General features: G+C 52.8%; 1 protein-coding gene across 1 annotated transcript in view; it reads left to right on the forward strand.

Moving 5' to 3' along the window:
- The window catches only part of TGM2 (transglutaminase 2), a 33,170-nt gene extending 21,507 nt beyond the window's left edge, over positions 1-11,663 (forward strand). Inside the window, exons 9-13 of the mRNA XM_032350698.1 lie at positions 1,126-1,368; positions 2,934-3,206; positions 7,684-7,844; positions 8,929-9,065; positions 9,850-11,663. Of these exons, the coding sequence (XP_032206589.1) occupies positions 1,126-1,368; positions 2,934-3,206; positions 7,684-7,844; positions 8,929-9,065; positions 9,850-10,000 (965 nt within the window). The 3' untranslated portion in view covers positions 10,001-11,663. The remainder of the gene's footprint in view (positions 1-1,125; positions 1,369-2,933; positions 3,207-7,683; positions 7,845-8,928; positions 9,066-9,849) is intronic.
- The last annotated feature ends 9,493 nt before the right edge of the window (positions 11,664-21,156 follow it).

Below are 21,156 nucleotides of genomic sequence, written 5' to 3' on the forward strand. Positions count from 1 at the left end.
CCAATTACACCAAAACATGGTTATCAAAATTTTTTAAAAAATAAATTTATGATATGGTAATATCTGCTTTACAGAACAAGGTCTAGTGGTAAAGATAGTAAGTTCCATGATGCACTGTTACAGGTGCATATAAGCAGTATTTCCAGTTGTCTACGACAACTAAAAAGTGATGCCTCAGTGTCTGCGCTCCTTACGGGTGAGAAGTCATAAGTGCACCTAAGACAATGGTTTGTCTGCTTTCACAATCGAAAGAAGTGTTAGCAAAATTCAGTGCAGACAAAGATGTCATTTTTTGCCATCCAAGTTCACGGACCCCCGAACTCTCCCAGCAGTGCTTTGGGGGTCTTTGGTCCCTCAGGTAAAATCTCCGGCTGCATGTGACCTTTTGTCTTGGTCCTGTCATGTCTCCATGTGTCATTGACATTTCTTTATCTCATAGTTTCCCCTGATTTTAATTTTAAAGGAATGTTACCAGGCCTGTTGCATCAAATGGATACAATGTAGTGAGCTACTCAACCTCTAGCCCTCCACAGTTAACTCTGTGGCCAGTTTGAAGCAGCTGTGAACCCCAGAGAGAGAAACATCCAGCTCTCACAGTCATTCAGTCAACATGCACCCCCTGAGTACATTGATGGGGGCGGCCGTGGCTCTCTGTGTGGGCAGGAAGCCGGAAGGACAGACCAACTGTCTTTGACAGCATTGCTCTCTCCCTTCCTCGGGATGCCTGGGGATACCCTTCTGCTAATATTTCAGACACTTAAAAAAAAAAAAAAGAAAGAAACATTTCATTTACATAGTATTTAATATACTCAAATCCTCATTAGGTGGGTCGTAAATATCCCCACCACACAAAAAGGGCTTAGAGAAGTTAAGTCACTTTCCCAAGGAATAAGAAGTCCCCCAGTTAATGAGGCCAGATGAGATTTGAACCCCAGAAGCTGGGCAGGCTCCAGAGCCTGCATTTTTAATTCTTACTCTCTGCTACCTTCCCACCAGTGGAATCCCTGAGTCAAATGGCTGGACAGTCTTGAGATTCCCTGCAACAATGTGGCTGAAATGTGGAAAGTGGGAGAGGGTGTCACCCTCCCCTCACCCCTGCCCATCTCGCCTCTTACCCCCAACCAGGGACGTACTGTTGTGGCCCGGTTCCGGTTCGTGCCATCAAGGAGGGTGACCTGAGCACCAAGTACGATGCACCTTTTGTCTTTGCTGAGGTCAATGCTGACGTGGTGAACTGGATCCAGCAGAAGGATGGGTCCATGCACGAGTCCACCAACACTGCCCTGACCGTGGGAATGAAGATCAGCACGAAGAGGGTGGGCCGTGATGAGCGGGAGGACATCACCCATAACTACAAGTACCCGGAGGGTAGGTGCTGGGCTCCCCAGAGCCTTTGCCAATGCCTTGCAGGGAAGCAGCCTGTTTTACCAGCCAGTGGGCTTGTGTGTGTGTGTTTGTGTGTGTGCGCACACACACGGATGTGTTTTCTTTGACAGCCTGCATACAATAAGGACCTGTAGGTTACTCTCCATTTTACACCTTTTCTTAGAAAAAAACACACTGGGACACAGTAGTAGAAGAGTATTCATTTAAGAATTCTGTATTTCACAAAAGGATTCAATGGGGGTTTTTTAAGCCTTGCTTTTTGGCTGTTTGGACTTAAATACAACTGGAGGATACTCGTTTTGGAGGAGCTGCCTGCCTCCGAACAGAAAAATGAATGATGTCTGTGTCGTTTCGTGACAGTATTTGTCATCATGGTACCTGCAACCGAAGACGTGCAATCCCACACTCCCCCCGCCTCCCTTTTTTAAATTGCAACATGTTTGGACTAGAGCGGCTTGGAAGTCCAGAGGGGCGCGTCCTGGAAGAGAGATTCCAGGAACTCCGTAGTGTTTATTTGTGCTGTGTTTCACACACAGCTGGGGAGGTGAGCGGGCAGATGGAGAGGGAAGGAGAGAAAGATCGTAAGAGCGACTTAATGAGAGAGCTGTAATCTGATCCAAAGATGAAGCCACTCTCTTTGTTCAATCAGAAGAGGGAAGAAGGGACACAGCTTATTTTTAAAATTGTTTTGGAGCACAACCAGCAGCCAATTCAATACAGTAGCTGTTTTCTAAGCATCCTTGGTGAGCCTGGGGGTTGGGGGAGGGGGAGGTGACTCACAGAGGTGAGTAAGGAACCATCACTCCTGCCCTCCTCTGACTCCTGCTGACTTACCTGCGCTGGCTGGGGGTTGGGAAACAAGCAGCCATACTCTGACAGAAGGAAAAGGAGCTTCCGTTGCTCTCTGAAAGGTCTAGAGCTGATGGTTGGATGGGAGACGTAGATATGCACCCAGCAGCACCGCAGAAGAAACAGGAGCAGAGGAGAGAGTTAGATGGGACAGAGTGGGGGAGCGCTACAGGTAGGGAGGGGGAGGAAGAGATTTCAGGTAGATGGAATCCCTGCGCAATCACTGGGAGGTGAGAAAGTTTGCGTCCCACTGGAGTTTACTATCCACCAAGCACTGTTAGAGGCTTCGGGTATGACTAGAGATGAGTAAAATACAGTCTTAGTCTTTGAGCAGCTCAAGAGGGTAAGTACATAAACAGAAAACAACTTGGTTAAATAAAAAGCATGATAGGCAACAGGCACTGGTGAAACTTGAGAAGACATGGCGACTCATTCATCCTGGGGCATGAGTGTTCAGAGAAGGCTTCCTGGAGGAGGAGGCGTCATTTGGGACTGGGTTTTGAGGGATGAATAGGAGTTTACTTATGGAAAGTAAATAAAATCTCCTATCATCCTCCTGACACAGGAGTGTAGACAAGGGGCTCCTCTAGACCTGATCTGAGTCTCCAGGACTCTGAAGAGCCAGCTCGCCCTGCCTCAGCCTCGTTGTCCTTGGTCCCTATTTCAGCCATACCGAGCTCTCTTCCCCATTCCCACAGGGTCCCCAGAGGAGAGAGAAGCCTTCAAAAGGGCCAACCACCTGAATAAGCTGACTAAGAAAGAGGAGACGGGGGTGGCCATGCGGATCCGCGTGGCCCAGAGCATGAACATGGGCAGTGACTTTGATGTCTTCGCCTACATCACCAACAACACGGCTGAGACCCACACCTGCCGCCTCATGCTCCATGCCCGCACCGTCAGCTACAACGGGATCCTGGGGCCCGAGTGTGGCAGCAAAGACCTGCTCAACCTTTCCCTGGAGCCCTCATCTGGTAAGGCCCTGTGGTCCCGGAGCCGTTGCTGACCACCAACCAGAGGCACAGTCGTTAAGTGTCCTGAGCACTTGACACGTGTAATTGACCTCACATATGTTTCTGTGACACTTTCTCTGGGTCACAGAAGGCCCTTCCCACGGCCTTTATAAACAAGCCACCCATTTAATTCTTTGTAACAAAAGTGGGAGGCGGATTCTTTTATTGCCCCATTTTTCAGATGAGAAGACGGAGCGCAGAGAGTTTAAGCAACTTTCCCAAGACCACACGGTTAGGAAGAGACAGGACTGAGACTTGAACTTATGCTCTTAGCAGCCATACTGCTTTCTTCCATGTTATCTTCATGTGACCTCAGACCGCTTCCTGGGGTGTGTTAATGCTTGCTCCTAGCTCAATCCTTCCCTCTGCCTCCACCCACAGCCCCTGCGAGAACTCGGCCTCGGAGAGAAGGGGTTCTAGGCCAGTGCTGCTCATAGAACTTTCGGCATGCGGGAGCTCTCCTGCATCTGCGCTGTCCAGTCGCTGGCGGGCAGCTCCCTGTGGCCACTGAGCACTTGAAATGAAGTGAGCACAACTGTGGAATTCGAGTTTTAATTCCACTTAAAGTTAACCAGCCACATGTGGCCAGAAGCTGCCCTATTGGGCAGAGTAGCTCTGAGGGCAACAGGAGTGGAGAATGGCCGGGCCCCCAGGGAGGAAGTGTTTCCTCCCACCCCCGACCTTCTTCTCTGACCTGGCTCTGGCGCCTGGCCTGGCCTCCCTGTGAGGCAGATCCCCTGCCCTGTTCTGGGGCAAAATGATGTCAGCAGACGGCCCAGTCTGCAGCCCCGCGGAAGAGCGTCTGTCACTCGAGCCTCGTAGTCAGAAACCTGCACGCCCGCCTCCTTGGTCTCTTTCCCTGCCTGGCTTGGTCACTGCACCCAGTTATCTTCCTGAAAATAAGCCTGAGGCCCTGAGGGGGGTTGTGACCCCTCAGGTAATTCAGTGAGGCAGCACAGAGCCTGGTGTCTTGCCCTCTACCCCGACCTCCCAGTCACCTGATCCTGGCTGGTGCAGTGGCAGCCTTCAGGCCTGAGGAGGCAAAGGGGTCTTGGTCATGGAGCCTTCTGGTCGTCCTCTGAGGGGCAGTGTGGACACTCTTCGGCCCTGGGGCCTCAGAGAGGTGCGTCCCACTTGCTGGGTCACCTGGGCCAGTGGCTGCCTCCCTGAACCTCAGTGTCGCCTGTGAGGCCCGTGGCAGTCAGGTCCTGGCAGCCTAGGACTCTCCAGCAGGGGGGAGTGGGGAGGGGCTGTGCCCAGTGTAGGTGCCCCTTATCCAGAAGCCAGCATGCTCACATACTGAGCTGGTGGGAAGGCCCAGGGTGGGGAGGGCTCTTGTTTGTGGAGTCTGTGTGCCTTCCTCTGGCCCCCCTACTCTTGCCTGTCAGACCCATGTTTCCTCCCCTTTATTGCCTCTGCCCTTGGCCCCTGTGTCGGGTGGGAGGGCCACGGCCTTGGAGTTCCTCAGAACTCCAAGGCCCGTGTCTGGGTTTCAGGCCTGGAGTCTGTGGTATAGACGGCCTCCCTCTTTGTTTCTTTATCTTGGGCCCCCCATGGGTACTCCTGGGGCTGCATGCTCACCCTTTGCCCCTCAGGGGCAAAGCCAGTGGCACCAGGACAGGGCCCCAACACTCAGGGCTGTGAGAACACACGTTCTGAGTCCATCCAGACATGGCTTTGCCGCTGCCCCTCCCCCACTTCTGAATGTACAAACTTGGGCAGCATGACCTTGCACTCAGATCCTCGAATCATACCCATCATTCAGTGGGGCAACCGCACACCCTCCTGATGGGCCTCTGGGAGGACTGGAGGAGACCGTGCGTTCAGGAAATATCTGGAAAGTATAAAATGGGGGCCTGGTCATAGGAAGGAAGAGAATCCCGGAGAATCTGTCCTGAACACCTGGTGTGCCGGATGGTGGTCTTGGTGCTGAGCCCAGGGGTTCCTGAGCCCCTGCCAACCTCGATGGCGTGCAGAGGACCCAGCCATCACCTCTGCATCCAGGCCCTGGGGTGTCAGGGGCAGGGGTCCATTCCTATGGGTATGTGCCACAGCCAGGATACCCAAGTTCTAGTTCCTACGATGCTGTCGACGGGTTGTGGGCTCCTGGGGATTTGTCCTCCCCTTTCCAGGCCTCAGGTTCCTCCCTTGTAGGAAGGCTGGTTCATGATTGAAGAGCCCGCCAGCCCCTGCGTGTGACTGTGTACCAGCAGGTTCTTCTCATGTTCAGAACAGCTTCAAAGGGAGGAACTGTCTTTCCTGGAATGTGTGGCATGAGGTGAACTCCAGCCCTGGCCAGCGATGCCAGAACTTCCTCTTGAGTCACCCTTTGCCGGCCCGCTACCATCTGGGCCCTTGGAGCGTTGTTCCGAGGCTCAGCCAAGCCTGTCGGTGTTTCCCATCATCCCGGGGACATGTTCACTGCAGAGCGGTCCCTCCTGCCTCAGAGACCCACGAAGGGCACAGCCTGCAGGGAGAGGGCAGAGGAGGGCAGAGGTCCTGTGTGCTGCCTTCGGGCTGCAAGGTGGGGCTGGTCTAGGATGCCAGCCGGCGCCTCCAATGCCAAGCTCAGCCTCAGACAGATGATCCCCGCCCCCCGCCCTGCCCTGAGACCCCAGACTTTGGCTGGCTTGCTTGTTATTCTCTGATGATAAGATCTGGGGAATTTCCAGAATGTGCTAATGGACAGGAAACCAGGCCAAGGACAGGGAGCCATCCCCACCCTTGCCTCCTTGCTTCTCTCCCTTCCCCTTCCTGCCCCACCCGTCCTCTCTCTCCTCCCCTCACCCCTCCAGGTGGGTCACTGGGACTGCAGCCACTATGTCCTCTGTGGTCACACCCATGGCACCTTCTAGAACAGGATTATTCACCTAAGGAACGACTGAGACTGACCACACACGTTCTATTCTCTCAACCAAGGCTGTGGTCCCTGGCCCTTGGACCGCGGTTCTCAGAGGTCCTGCCCCACCCTCGCTTCAGCCTTCTGGAAAAGTCAACAGTTGGGGCCACCTCCTCTAAGCTCCTGGAGGGCAGTGTTGTCCTTTCCCGTGTAGCTGGCCAGTTTCCACTTGGTTCCACCAGGTCCTGACCTGGGGATTTTCACTCCTTGCTGTCTTTATTGGCAGAAGGTTGGGTTTTCTTCCCCAATATCATCTGCTCAGAGGCTGGGGCGCAGCCATCCTGGGGATGAGCCGCTGGGACGCGGGGCAGGCTGGGGCTTAGACCTTAACCAGCAGAGAGAAGCTGGCTGTCCCCCAGGCCCTCACCGTCCTTCAGACGGGCCCCGCAGGGAGCATCTCGGGGGCAATTACAGACCCAGCACCCTTACCCCTTGCGGATCTCAGCCCGGAGCCCTCGGCAGACAAGAATATCAAGCTGGAACTGAGCGAGCCTGACTTGGCTTTGTATTTCTTTTTGCCAGTTACCTTCTATTTATAGTAAGTGAGACTGGTTTGGTACAAATATTGAAAAGTGTGCCCAGGCAGAAAAGGTTAAGAAGTATAAAGCGAGTGGGCTGAGAGCAAAACAATGAACGAATAATGAGGTAATCCTCAGATTTGTGAAAAGTCCGGGAAGTGGCTGGAGTCTGATGGGAGATAGAGGGGACAGATGGTGGGAAAAGAGGCTTCTCTGGTCCGGGGATGGCTGAGCCCCGCCGAGCCCCAAGACTGGCCGTCCAGCACTCCCATTTGACAGGGGAGGTCCGAGGAACCTTCCAGATGGGGTTTGTCCAAGGGTCTCTGCGGCCCAGCCTGCTAATTCTCAGGCCTGTGCTCTTTGCACTGTTCTTTCCTGCCTCCTGCAAGCTGACCCCTGGTGCCCTTGTGTCACAGCGTTGTCAGAAAAATGGGGCTAGAAACCACACTTTGCTTCTCTGCGTTGGGAGGGGTTGGCCCTTCTCATCTCTTCATCACTATGTGGCTTTGGCTCTGAAGTGACCCCTGGTCTTAGCTCCTCCCAGCAGGTGCAAGATTCCCAGGGTATAAAAGAGAAACAGAGAGGGGAGTTGACCTTCCCAGGCTCACACAGCCGGTCAGTCAGTGGCCGAGCCACACCAGGTCTCCCAATCTGAGCACTTACTGGTAGAAGTATTTCTTCATCTGTAAAATGGGCACAATCCCACCAGCTTCATGTGGGGAAACTGAGGCCCTGAGAGATGGAGTGACTTGCTCAGCATCACCAGCTGGCAAAGGGCAGAGAGGCAGGATCAGAATCCAGGCCTGTTGGAGCTCCAGCACTTCCCTGACCAGGATCCTCCCTGGGAACCCCCAAGCCAGGGGGAAATGGGGGCGGGGGCGAGGCCTGGGGTCTGCCCGTTCATTCACTATGCGACCTTAAGCACAGTCTTTCCCCCTCTCGTTGCTTCGGGGCAAGGCCGTGGGACAAGTGAGGGCCATGACTCAGCGATCACAGTATTCTTCCCTCTCGCCTCTTGCAGAGAAAAGCATTCCCCTCCGAATCCTCTATGACAAGTACTGTGAGTGTCTGACCGAGTCGAACCTTATCAAGGTGCGGGGCCTCCTCATAGAGCCGGCTGCCAACAGCTACCTGCTGGCGGAGAGGGACATCTACCTGGAGAATCCAGAAATCAAGATCCGGGTAAGGGATGGGCTGGGCGAGCGATGGTGGCAGGGACGGGGTCCCAGAACAGCCCGCCCCCACCCCACCCATGTACCTACCAGCAGCCCAGCCCCTCCAGATCTTTGATGCCCCAGGCTTCCTCAATTCCTAACTTCATCGAAGGAAAGCATCGTAAAGCTGGAAGGATTGGGGACTCCGACCTCTAGGAATGAATCCTAGAATTCCAGAGTGGTGGGGAGGTGGAGTTTAGGGATCTCAGAATCATGGACCCTTGATTGCCTGGATTCCATCCAGGCCCTGGGGCCCTGGTGAGGCAGGAGGAAGAGAAGGAGTTAAGCGCACAGACTCTGCAGTCTGACTCCCTGAGTTTGTGTGTGGGTAGCCCTGGGCAGGTCACTCTGCCCCTCTGGGCATCAGTTTATTGTCTGCAAGGTGGAGTTAACATACCTAGCACCTAGACGTGTAGTAAGAATGAAATGTACATCCAAGGAAGTGCCTTATAAGGGCTCACAGTAGCTGACTGTTCTTATCACCATCATCATTGGCATCCTAGCGAGCCACAGTCCCAGAATCCCATACGCAGCAGTTAGAAATAAATGGCAAAGAGCAGAGGGGGCGGGAGTAGGCACCCCCCTGTTAGCTCAGTTAATCCCCATGAGAGCCCCGCAGCAAGGCATTTCTCTCCTAAGAAGAAACTAAGGCTCAGAGGCGGTCATTACTTTCCCAAGGTCACACAGTGAGGAAGCAGTAGAGATCAGCCTGGCCGAAAAGCCTGTGATCTTTCCATCCAGACCCTAAAACAAGGGAGGCACTTTCTGCATCCTCCCAGTCACGTGGAACCTCACTGCAGGTCTGTGAACGACCGTGTTTCCTAGATGAGGAAACAGGTGCAGAGGTGGGGAGCAATCATGCCCAGCCAGGCCAAATTGCAGCAGATACAGAGCTGCCTCCCACCGCGCGCGCGCGCACACACACACACACACACACACACACACACACACACACCGCCTTCGCGGGGCTCCTGCCTGCCCTCAAGGGGCTCTAGGCTCCTCTCCCTCAGGGCCGCCCCGACATCTGTCCCTCTTGTCGTCTTGTCTTCCAGATCCTGGGAGAGCCCAAGCAGAACCGCAAGCTGGTGGCGGAGGCGTCCCTGCGGAACCCTCTCACCACGCCGCTGTTAGGCTGCACCTTCACCATGGAGGGGGCCGGCCTGATGGATGAGCAGAAGATCGTGGACGTGTAAGTGCCGGTCCCTCCAGCAGGGGGCGGGGTGGGGGGGGGCGAGCTGGGAGCACAGAGCCCGGCATGTGGAGGGAGGGGCCGCCCGCAGGCACCAAACCCTGGCTGGCAGCTCCCTCCCATCGCCTCCCACCCACGCACCCACACGCCTGCCTTAATTTAAGGCTGTGACCCTTCGCCCGCCCCCTTAGGCATGGTTCCCACCCCTGCATCGTCTGTGAGCACCCGCACCGCGCAGCTAGCGCGGCGTGCACCTGTCTTCCCAAACCTAAACAGTGGACACATTTCAGTCCCTAAGCACCCGCCTCTGGACACGCGAATCCTCATGTAAACACAAGTACCCGCATCTGGAGCGTGTGCGAGGGGGCACCTGTGGCTGTATCCTCAGAGAGACACATCTACACACACAAGTACAAGCATAGATACTTTTTAAAACTTTTTTTATTGTAACTTACATCCGGTGAATAACAGAAATGGTGTATGTGAGTGGGGCTCAGTGCATTTTCCACATGTAGTCCCCTGAGCGTACCCACTCTTATCCCAAGCACAGTGTCCACTCACACGTGCGCACACACACACACACACTCTCTCTCTCTCTGCACGAGGGAGGGCGCATTGCCCCAGGCCCTTGGATATAGGTGAGTGCGACCCATTTTGTTCTTGTCACATGAAGTTGTGCATGCACAGCAGCTCTGTACCAGGGTCCCTGGTCATCCTAGCCTGACCCCACCGCAGGGACGGAGCTGGGCCCCTCCCCTTACCCTCTTGCTCTTTCTCTCCGCAGCCCAGACGCCGTGGCAGAGGGGAAGGAGGTCAAGGTGAGGGTGGATCTGATGCCGCGCCACGTGGGCCGCCATAAGCTGGTGGTGAACTTTGAGAGCGACAAGCTGAAGTCTGTGAAAGGCTTCAGGAATGTCATCATTGGTCCCGCCTAAAGGCCACGTGCCCAGCCACGCCTCAGCCAGCTCAGAGCCCCTAACCTGATCCCAATTTTTGTTCCAAGTTAATGCGCCAATTTGCCCCCTGTTGGCCCCAGACCTCAGAGCCTGTGGGGGCTCCTAGCCTATCTTGTGCCCCTGAACTTGGATTCCCATCTCCCTTTAACTGTGAAGAATGTTCTGTGCTTCCCCATTGGGAGCACTGCCCTTGGCTGATTGGGTCTGGGGTGGGAGAGGAGGGACCCAGGCCTCCCTTTACAACCTAGATGCTTTTGGAAACCACTGACCGCCCACCATATTGTTTAATTTACTCCAGAGCCCCTTGAAGCCAGCAAAAGACGGTATGCCCCTTGACCAGATCCCAGACAATACACAGGCCCCAGGAGCCCTTGGGAGAAGGAGAGCCAGGGCAGGTGGAGTCCCGGGAAGGGCCAGATCCAAGATCCTCTCATATTCCAGCAGTCCTGGCCCAGGCATCCCACTGCCACCACTGTGAGGCACCGGCCATGTGCGGGGCCCTTTCCCTGCCTTTGCTGGTGCTCACACGACTACAGCCCAGTTAAGTCACCATGGGAAATGGCAGGGTAGGAGGAACTCCTTTCGGGATGAAGACTCTGGGGCTTGGAGGAGGGAGGGGAGGCTCTCTCTAAACCAGCAGGATATTTGCAAGGCCGGGTAGTAGGAAAGCTCTAGAAACATAACCCAGGACTTCTGACTCCGAGTCCAGCTCCTCGTTCATGGCCCCAGCCCCGACCTGAGAATATTAAAGAGGCCATTCAGGACCTGAGCAGAAAGGAGGCAGTTGGGATGAGGTGGGGAGGAGATTAGAGGGGTCAGAGCCCTGGGTTTGAGCCCCAAGTCCAGTCGGTCACTGCCTTCCCCTCTCTGGGCCTCAGGTTCCTCATTGGGCGATGGGGTGTTGACCCAGCCACGAGTAAGGCCCTCTCAGCTCTGCTCTTCCAATGCTTATAGGACCCAGCCTTGCAAATGACAGCAAGTCCTCATCCCTGGCTCCCACAGCCTGAGGCCACGGGTCCAGCTTCTGAGTGCGAGACTCTGACCATGACCACCTTCCCACCCCCAGTCCCAACTGTGTCCCCTGTCCATGCCCAGTCACCTTCTTTCAGACCACAGTTCTGGGGAAGAGAGCTCCACAGGCCCCTGTCCTACCCATGAACTTGCCCGATGCAATGCCTAGACTTCACGAGAGCCTTAGCCGCCTGTGTTGGTCACTAACAAGGTTAGCACCTCAGCCGCCCCCTCTCTGCAGGACTAGGGCCCAAGAACACAGCCCCAGCCCCAGCCCTGACTAAGCTCCGAGAGCCTAAGGGCTGTCATCTCTGACTCTATCCCCTCTCTGTCCACATGACTGGGCTGGAAGAGGGATGAGGGAGAATGCTCTATCTGGGGCGGGGTCACAGCCTCCAGGGCCCCCCAAATCTCAGAGGGGGACTTGGGGAAAGCCATGCAGACACACATAGAACTTTCTGATTTGCACTGGGAAGGATCCCCAAATAAGCCGACTTGTGTATGTTCTTACGAAGGTTGCAGTAGTTCTCTATGATTCTGCCAACATTTTTGGATTCCAAGCAGACAGTAGATGCATTTTCGAGCCACAGAGTGAGCACCGAAATAAAAGCGTTTGCTTTGCACATTCAAACAAAGTCTGGTCTAGTCCTTTTCCCGCTTTGGAGGAGGGTGTGTGGGTGAACGTGCTCACATTGGAACCAGCCACCTCCTCCTGCCTGAGAGTCCACAGCCTCAGTTTCCCCCTCCCTAGGTCCAGACTTAACTGGCATCCAAGCTTTTACCCAGTCCAGCTCCATCTCTAGCCCCTTCCTCCAACGAGTCATGTTTAGATCACAGTCAAATTCCTGAATCCCTCAAGTGCCCTGTACACCTGTCAACCTCTTAGCTTTTGCTTAGGTATTGCCCTGAGCCTGGAGTGCTCTTCCTCTTCCTTATCCATCTGGCAAACTCCTACTCATCCTATGCTTAACACCAAAGTCACTTCTTCTGTGAAGCCTTTCTAGATTTCTTCTCAGCTCCCCCGAGACTGCTGGAACACGGACCAACTCAAACACTGGTCAATGTGAATTTTATTTCCATGTTGCTGTATCTGTCCCCCTTCTCATCCTGTCTGAAGTCCCCAAGAACATCCTATCTGAATTCTGTCTCTTAAATAGATTGCAACAAATGCTGAAATGATACACTGATGTTTCGGGTCAGCTCCCCTAAGCCCAGGGCTGTCTAAGAGAGCTAGCATGCAAGCCACACATGCAAAGCCATAGGAACTTAAGTTTTTCTAGTTGCAGTGTTAAAAAGAGTAAAAAGAAACAGGTATATTATGTTCTGATGGCGTATTTTATTTAACCAGGTATGTGTGAAACATTATGTCAATATGTAATCAAGATAAGAAATGAGATCTTTTACATTTTTTTCATATTACATGTGTGAAACATGGCCTTTGTTTTATACCGACAGCCTGTCTCAATTTAGACTAGCTGCGTTTCAGGTTCTCAACAGCCATAGGAGCCTTCTAGACTGGGATTATAAAAGTAGGGGAACTTGTTATTCACCTCATTCCCCACTGACCAGCCATCAGCAAATATTTGTTGATTGAATAAGTGATGGAGGACAGCCTCTGCCCTCAGGGAACTCTTGTTGAAACACATGACATGCACTTAAGAAGATAAATCACGAAAACACGACATTGCATTTTCTGGGTACTGAAGCCTTCTGTCCCCTGAAAACTGTAGCTTGTCCTGGTCTATGTGGACTGACTATTTTCTCAATAGAGACCGGCTGGAAAACAGAAACCCCTGGGCCATATCAGGCCGAGAAGACGAGGGACATGGGTTCCAAATGCATCCAACGTGCAGGAAGAGTAGAAGGGAGAAGGAAGGTGACAAAGCAGCTGCTGCCCAGAAGAGTTGGGAGCCCCCAGCCGAGCCGGTGCTCACAACCTACCTGCTGGAACCAGCAGGGCCGCTGGAATGGCTGAGGTCTGCCCAAGTCGGCGGGCCCAGGCCGTGGTGGGAGCTGGAGGCCGGTTGGCAGCTCTTCCTCTCCTGCCTTCTCCCCACTGGCAGAGCCTAACCAGAAACAAGCTGGCAAGGGGCTCTGGAAAATATCGTTTTCAGGCTCCCAGCCACCCCAAGAAAAACAGATGGCTAAGCAAGGGTGCGGCGTGGGGATGGAGTCGAGTAGCTGATGCTTATCGCTGTTCCCTCTGCTAGGAACAACTTCCTGTCCTCTCTACTTAAGCAACACTTAATCAGCCTTTAAGACTCTGTTCCAAGGAGGCCGCCTCTAGGAAGCCTTCCTGGACTGCGGCCAATGGCTTCTACCTCTGGTTCTCCTGGGTCTATCATAGGTAGCTGCTTGTGTGCCTGACCTGCGCAACACCTCAAGAGCAGAGTCAGGGCGCACGCTCTACAAGGGGGCCTCCAGATGGACTCAGGACTGCTGACTCTGCCTGCAGGCCTGACTGCCTCCCCAATGCTGAGCAGGTCCAGAGGCCTCTCCTGACCAGCCCCCACGTCTGTCCCAGCCCCAGAAGCCCACTCGCCAGGAACCCAGGAAGGATAAAGGCCCTGCTGCTCCCAGAGGCCCAGACAAAGAAAATGAGCCTGAGCTCCGGCTCCCCAAACCAGGGCAGGACTGAATCCGGGTCCCTACAGGGCAGGACAACTGTGCCCGGCTCCTCGGCGTCTCAGAGGCCTAGAGCCAAACAGACCCAGGATCCGAGCCTGCCAAAGAGTCACAGTGTGGCTGCAGGCAGGTTCTCAACCTCTCTGTTCCTCCGCTTTCTCATCTGTTGAGTGGGGATGATTTGGTGTCTCCTTCCATGACCAGTACGCAGGTTCAATGCAATGACGGACAGAAACTACCTGAATCTTACACATTGTAATCCTAAGAGCCAACTTCACTCCAGGCTCGGGAAACTTTCCGTGCACTGAGCTCCTTCCTCCTTGGACAACCTTATCTGCTTGTTGCCCCCATTTTACAGATTCTATAGTCACAGAGCTGGGACTGGCCCCCAGGCAGCCTGCCCTCCCCAGCACAGAGGCTAGCCCTGGTGAGGCCTGATTTCCACCCGGATCCTCTTCCTACCGTGCTCCAGGACACATGGCGCAGAGCCCTCCACACAAGCCCCGACAGGCCTCAGTGGGGATCTGTTGGGTCCATCTTCCCACCCCTGAAAGTCCCTCTCTTCTTTCACTGCTCTTGCTTACCTAGGATGCCTGCCAGCTCACCCCTCAGCCCCAAGCCAAGCCTAGAATAACAGAACATTGACAGAGTCCAAAAGGGAGGGGCCTCCGGAGGAGGGCCAGGCGGCGGCCTCCTCGAAGCCCGTGCACCTTGGGGCCAGGACTGGGTCAGCACCTACACCGTCCCGGCTTCCCCGCTTCCCTCCTGCACAGGCCTGGACAGATGCACAGACACACACGCCCGGGAGAGTGTGAGACCCTGTATTCTGTTTCAAGAAGAAAAGCCCAATGAGACCCATTAAAAACAGAGGCAGTGAAAACAACGATGGTTTGCGTGGCCTTGAATACAGGGGAGTTACGACCACTCACGACAACATGATGAATCTCACAGGCCTGACGTCAAGCAAAAGAGACAAACACAAAAGACTGTGAACTATGGAACTGCACTCATGTGAAGTTCATGAACGGCAGAACTCACCTGTGTTCTCCCTGGCAGGGAAGGCAGGGCTGGAGTGCAAGGGGGCTCAGGGGGATGGGGATGGGTTTCAATTTTCTTCATCTGAGAGCTCAGTACAGGTACATTCAATGGTGCTCTTTTTGTCTGTAGGGCTTACTGCGATGAAAGTTCAAAAGATAGAATACTCCAAAGTTCTAAAGTTAAGTCCAAAGGGGGATAGAGAAAAGGGACTTGGCTTCCAGAGTTCTCTCTTTTTCTTCTCCTGGGGAGGTGTTCCTTCCAGGGCTATTGTGTGGCTTCAATAAGATGCTTCCTGTGTAAATATGAGGGATTTTGTGTGTCTCCTCTGCTGGCACATCACCTACCAATGAACGGACACAAGTTGTGTTTTTATGATCTCAGCTCACCCTCAGCAGGGACCATAGGGTTTGCCGTCCCATTTCCCAGGGGGAAAGACTGAGGTTCAGAAACATAACATAGCTCAGCCGGTTGATGGCAGAGAGCGGGGATTAGAATCCAGTTGACTCTCCCATAAGTCCTGCAGGAGACTCTGCAAAGTGGAAGGGAGGACTGGGTCCCTAGACCCTGGGCACTGGGAGTAGCAAGCCTCCCTGTCGTCAGTGCCCTGCAGGTCTGAGAAAGGCAGAGCCAGGAGCCCGGGCTCACAAACTTAGGAGCAGTATTTCCACTCCTTTGTATACACCCAAGAGAGCTGAAGACATGCCCATGCAACAAACACGACATGAGCGTTTATGGCAGCATTATTCACAACAGCCAAAGAGGGGAAACAACCCAAGTGTCCATCAGCTGATCCCTGGATGAATAAAGTGCAGGCCACCCGCACAATGGACTATCACTCGGCCATAAAAAGGAACAAAGGACTGATACAGGCTACACCACAGAGGAAACTTGAAGACACGATACCTCGTGCAAGAAGCCGGTCACAAAAGACCACATGTTGTATGTGAAATGTGCAGAACAGACCATATACGGAGGCAGAAAATAGATCGGTGATGGCCTGGGGCTGAGGGGATGGAGGCATCCTGGGGGAGGGGAAGGGGGTTGACACCTGAAGGGTACGGGGTTTCTTTCTGGAGTGGAGAAATGTTCTCAAATTAACTGTGGTGATGGGTGAACAACTCTGTGCTCCAAAGCCATTGAATTATCTGCTTTAAAAAAGTGAATTGCAAGATATGTGAATTATATCTTAATAAAGCTATTTTAAAAAATTTATCATGAGCAGGGGGTCAAAAAAAGAAGGCTGAGACCCAGAATCACAGACTTGATTCTGATTTGAGAGGTCTGCCTGGATGTGCTGGGTGACGTTGGGTAAATGTCTTCCCTCTCTGGGCCTTCGTTGTCCCTGCTGTCACCGGGGAGAGGAGAGAGTTGGAGCAGAGGAGCTGTGAAGTGCCATTATCACACTGTTCACAACAGCTGTCCAAGATCATGTCTGCTTGTTGTCTGCCCTCTGAGGTGGCAGTGGTGGGGTGAGGTCTGAAGGGTCCTCCAGGGGCTTCCACCCCTAACCGTTCACCGTTATCTTTGCAGATCATCTGGCCTCACCAGAGGCAGGCCACGTGTCAGCAATATCCTTTAAAGATGGCAGAGAAGAGGTTTCTCCAAACATGGCTGCTGGCCACTGCTCTGGGTCAAGTCAGACACCAGAGGCTTGGAGGGAAATCCCAGCTTCTCTCTGTGCCATTAGTCAGTCCTGATTCCACCCCAGCTCCTTCCAAAGTCATCCTGGGGTAGACAGACAGACAGACAAAAGGACCAAGGAGAAATACCACCCAGGCCAGTTGAGACAAATCTGCCTTCACTTGAACCCCTCTTACAGATGGGAAAGCGGAGGCACAGGTGGGCCAAGGCCATGCCCATGGTCCAAGAGCCAATGACCGAAGCCCAGCCTGTTTCCGTTCTTTCTGAACAAGCCTAAGTGCCTACTCTGTGCTCATCCTGTGGCTCTCACAGGAAGGATGAGAGGTGCCCTGGGACCAAGGGTAGGCAGCCCACCCGGGAGTCCTGGGCTTGTGTCCTCCCTCTCCCCTTTCTCATGCCGTGTGACTTTGAGGGAGCCACTCACCCCTTCCAGACCTCCATTGCACTGGGGCTCCCAATCACTGCCCTGTCACTGACTCCAGAGATGCGGTTATGGAAGGGAAGAGGCCTTGTCAACTGTAAAGGCCTGGGGACACAGAAGCCAGCTCTGGCCCCAAGTCTGAGAAAGCTGAGATCAAGGTAGGCGGCCAAGGCTCGTGTTTTCAGTCGTACCTGCTGCGGGGGAGCAAGGGGGCTGCTGCCTGTGGGGAATGAGGGAGACAGACCACGGTACGGCTGTGGCTTGGGGATACCCGGATGGATGTGAGCTCCGTTGACGAGAGTCAGTCATTCAATGTCTTCTCTGCTCTTGCTGTGTGCCAGGTGCCGCATTTGACCTGGGGGACACAGCAGGCCCCAGGGCAGACAGCACTCAAGCTGATCATCCATGTGAGGAGAGATGTGTCGAAAGGAGAGAACCAAGGCTCATGATAATGGCGGCCCTTGTGACAATCTCACAAACATGGGTGCCACGCGCCCTTTCGAGTGTGTAAACTAGCAGGGTCCTCACGACACCCTGCCACATGGGAGCTAGCATGGCCTACTTCACTCTGCATATGAGAAAACGGAAGCCCAGAGAGGCTGTGAGAGGTGTCCAAGGTCACACAGCTAAGAGATGGTGGAATCACGAGGTCAACCAGGCAGGCTGGGTCTGCAATGACTGCTCTGTCGTCATCTGTCTCAGGACGAGGCTTTACAGAATGAGGGCAGGAAAGGCCTTCTGAGAAGCTGACATGGAAGCTGAGACCCAAAAGAGAGGGAGTCAGGCCAGCAGAGCGGAGGAGATGGTCGGGGGCCAGAAGTCCTTTCCCGGGAAGCTGGTGACTCCTGAGCTCTGGGCCCTTCGCTCACGGGGGGCCTGTTCTCTCTCATGTAGCTGTTAAGCACTCCAGGCAGAGAGAGAAGCCAGGTCGCTATCAGGAAGCCCTTCAGTGTAAGCATTTCTGGGAAACAGCTTCAAAAAAAATCTCACAAGAAAGGAATCTGAAGCTTGAAATTCTCCAGAAATATGTTATGATTTCTTTTCACGTTCTTAGTAAATATTCACTTTTGTACTGCATATTATATTCAAAATTCTATTTTATATTTTTTTCTCTTAAAGATAGTCCCCTAGGGGCGCCTAGGTGGCTCAGTCAGTTAGGTGTCTGCCTTCGGCTCAGGTCCTGGTCCCAGGGTCCTGGGATGAAACCCCAGGTCAGGCTTCCTGCTCAGCGGGGAGCCTGCTTCCCCCTCTCCCTCTGCTCTGCTCCTGCCCTCTCTCACTCTCCCTCTCTCTCAAATAAATAAATAAAAATCTTTTTTTAAAAATTTATTTATTTATTTATTTATTTGACAGAGAGAGAGAGAGATCACAAGTAGGCAGAGAGGTAGGCAGAGGGAGAGGAGAAAGCAGGCTCCCCACCTAGCAGAGAGCCCGATGAGGGGCTTGATCCCAGGACCCTGAGATCATGACCTGAGCCGAAGGCATAGTCTTAACCCACTGAGCCATCCAGGCGCCCCAATAAATAAAAATCGTAAAGAAAAAAAAAGATAGTCCCCTCAAATCAAAATTAAGACCACAATGTGATAATACAGTCTACTCACCAGAATGGCTAAAATGAAAGGAGTTACAGATACACAATCCCTCCTTCTGTCTATATTACACACACACACACATGCACACACAAAGTGTCCATGAAGATCTGCAACAAGAACTCTGCTGTGTGGCCCGGAGAGGGGTGTAAATCAGTAGCACCACTTCAGAAAACAATTCACAGTGTCTGCTGAAGTCAAACATTTCATTTGTCCCAGTGAGGTGGCAATTCTTCTGACGGATGTTTACCCAACAGAAACGAGTCCACGCGTCCTCCAAAAGACATGTGCGAGAATGGCTTTTTCTCATCAGACCCCAAAGCCGAAAACAACCTAAAGGCCCACCCCGGCGGCACAGACATCTAAAAGGCGGCTCAGGGGCTCTGAGCCCTCACAGAGGGATGAGAAAAGAGAATGTCTGGCCACAGGCAACAGCTTGGTTGACTATCGTAGATGTGTTAAGCCAAAGATGCCAGACACAACGTACGCACTGAATGATTTCATTCATCTGAAGCGCAATGCTGGGCAAAACTCCGCTATAATCTAAGAAGTGGTTGCCATTAGCGGGTCCAAACTAGAAGGGGCCTGGGGGGCAAGTGTCTGGGTGCCAGTAATGGTCTGATTCTTTTTTTTTTTTTTAAGATTTTATTTATTTATTTGACAGAGAGAGATCACAAATAGGTAGAGAGGCAGGCAGAGAGAGAGGAAGGGAAGCAGGCTCCCTGCTGAGCAGAGAGCCCGATGCGGGACTCGATCCCAGGACCCTGAGATCATGACCTGAGCCGAAGGCAGCGGCTTAACCCACTGAGCCACCCAGGTGTCCCTAACGCTCTGATTCTTGAGTTTGGTGTCAGCGTACCCGGATGTGTTCAGCTTGGGGGAATTCATCGAGTTATACACTGATATGTGTAACTTTCCTATGCGTACGTTATATTTAATGACACAATGCCAAAAGCTTCAAGGCCCTTAAAACTTGTATCTGCCCTTGAGACCAGAGAAGGAATTTATCCTCTAGCAGCCACTGGCCCTGCAGGGCTGTGAGCAGCGGGTGACAGTGACCTCCTCAGTGTTTCAGGAAGCTCCCTCCAGCCACCCGGCAGGGAGCGGGAGCCCCAGGGTAGAGACGTAATAGGGGATGCGGAGTGGCTCAGGGCAGGTGGAAGGGCGGAGGAGTCTTGCTTGGTGGGACTTCAAGGGCAAGGCAGGCATCGGGGAGGTGGAGGCGGGTGGAGGGATTGTTGGGGCAAAGAGGAAACTGGACTGGAACAGGGACAACCGTTGTGAGGGGCGGAGGGGTAGAAGGAGGTCTGGGCTCCGATGATTTCACAAAGAACGGGGTATCCTGGCACCGCCAGGCCAGGCTCCACCTGGAAGCCAACTCCCCCTTCATTCCTTCCCAGGCCTGGCCAGCCCTGATCACACAAGCTCTAAGGGCCCAGAGCCAGCTCTTGGCAGCCACTCAGACCACCTGCACCTCCCAGCCCCGCCGAGTCCTGACAGTTTGTCTCTCTTCAGTTATGACTCTGGGTTTTCCTTTTTTTTTTTTTTTTTCTTTTTTCTTTTTTCCTGTTTTATTGATCCAAGCTTTCACGAGGGCCTTCTCGGGGCAGACCTCAAGCTTGACGGTACTGTATCTCGTGTCACTGAGGCCTCTGCTGGCCCTGGTGAAGTGGGTGGCCCTAACCCATTTTATGGATGAGGACAGTGAGGCTTAATGAGGTGAAGTGACTTGGAGCCAAGATCACCTACCCAAAAAGGAGCAGAGCTAGATTTTACAATGATGCCAACAGCAGCTGCTATCTCTTGGCGCTAAGAGGGGCCAGGCCTCTGCCAAGCACCATGCCTACATTTACTCCTCCAGTCCTCACAATGACACAGTGAAGAAAACTGCAATTATGATCAGCCCCTCAAAAAACCTGTTTATGGAATTCTTGCATACGGGTGCAGAAACGTACACAAATCCTAACAGCCCGATGGGTTTCCACAAAATGAACCACCAGCACCTAGGTGAACAAAATAGAACAAGAGATACAACACCAAAAACATAAGTGCTAAAAGAAAACCGATAAATTGGACTTCAAAAACATGTAAGACTTTTGGGTTTCAAAGGATACCAGCAAGAAGGTGAAAAGACAACACGTAAGTTGGGGGAAATATTTGAAATCATATAATTCACGAGAGTCTCATAGCCAGAATATATAAAGAACTCTTATAACCTAAGAATAAAAAGCCAAAGAACACAATGTAAGAATAGGCAAAGGATTTAAATAGGCATTTCTCAGAAGATCTACAAATGGCCAAGAAGCACATGGAGAGAGGCTTGAAACCATCAGCCACTAGGAATCGCAAATTGAAATCACGGAGAGGCCCATCTCACACCCACCAGAGGACTGGGATCAACAAGACGGGTGTGAGAGAGGATGCAGAGAAATTGGAGCTCTCGTAGGCGGCTGCTGGAAATGAGGTGGTGCAGCTAACTTGGAAAACAGTTTGACAGCTCCTCCAAAGGTTAAACATAGCTGCCCTTTGACTCAACCATTCCACTCCTAGTGGGATCAGAAAATAAAAACATACCTGCATGCAAAAGTTGAACACAGATACTCATGGCGACACTATTCACAGTAGCTCAAAAGTAGAAATAACCTAAATGTCCATCAACTGACGAATGGATAATAAAATGTGGGGCGTTCATATAATGGAATATTATTCAGCAACCAAAGGGAAAATGGTGCTGATACACGCTATGACATGGATGAACTTGGAAAACTTTATGCCTACATGAAAGAAGCCAGTCATAAGAGATTATATAT

Source organism: Mustela erminea, chromosome 7, assembly GCF_009829155.1.
Source record: "Mustela erminea isolate mMusErm1 chromosome 7, mMusErm1.Pri, whole genome shotgun sequence".
In the NCBI taxonomy this organism is placed as follows: domain Eukaryota; kingdom Metazoa; phylum Chordata; class Mammalia; order Carnivora; family Mustelidae; genus Mustela; species Mustela erminea.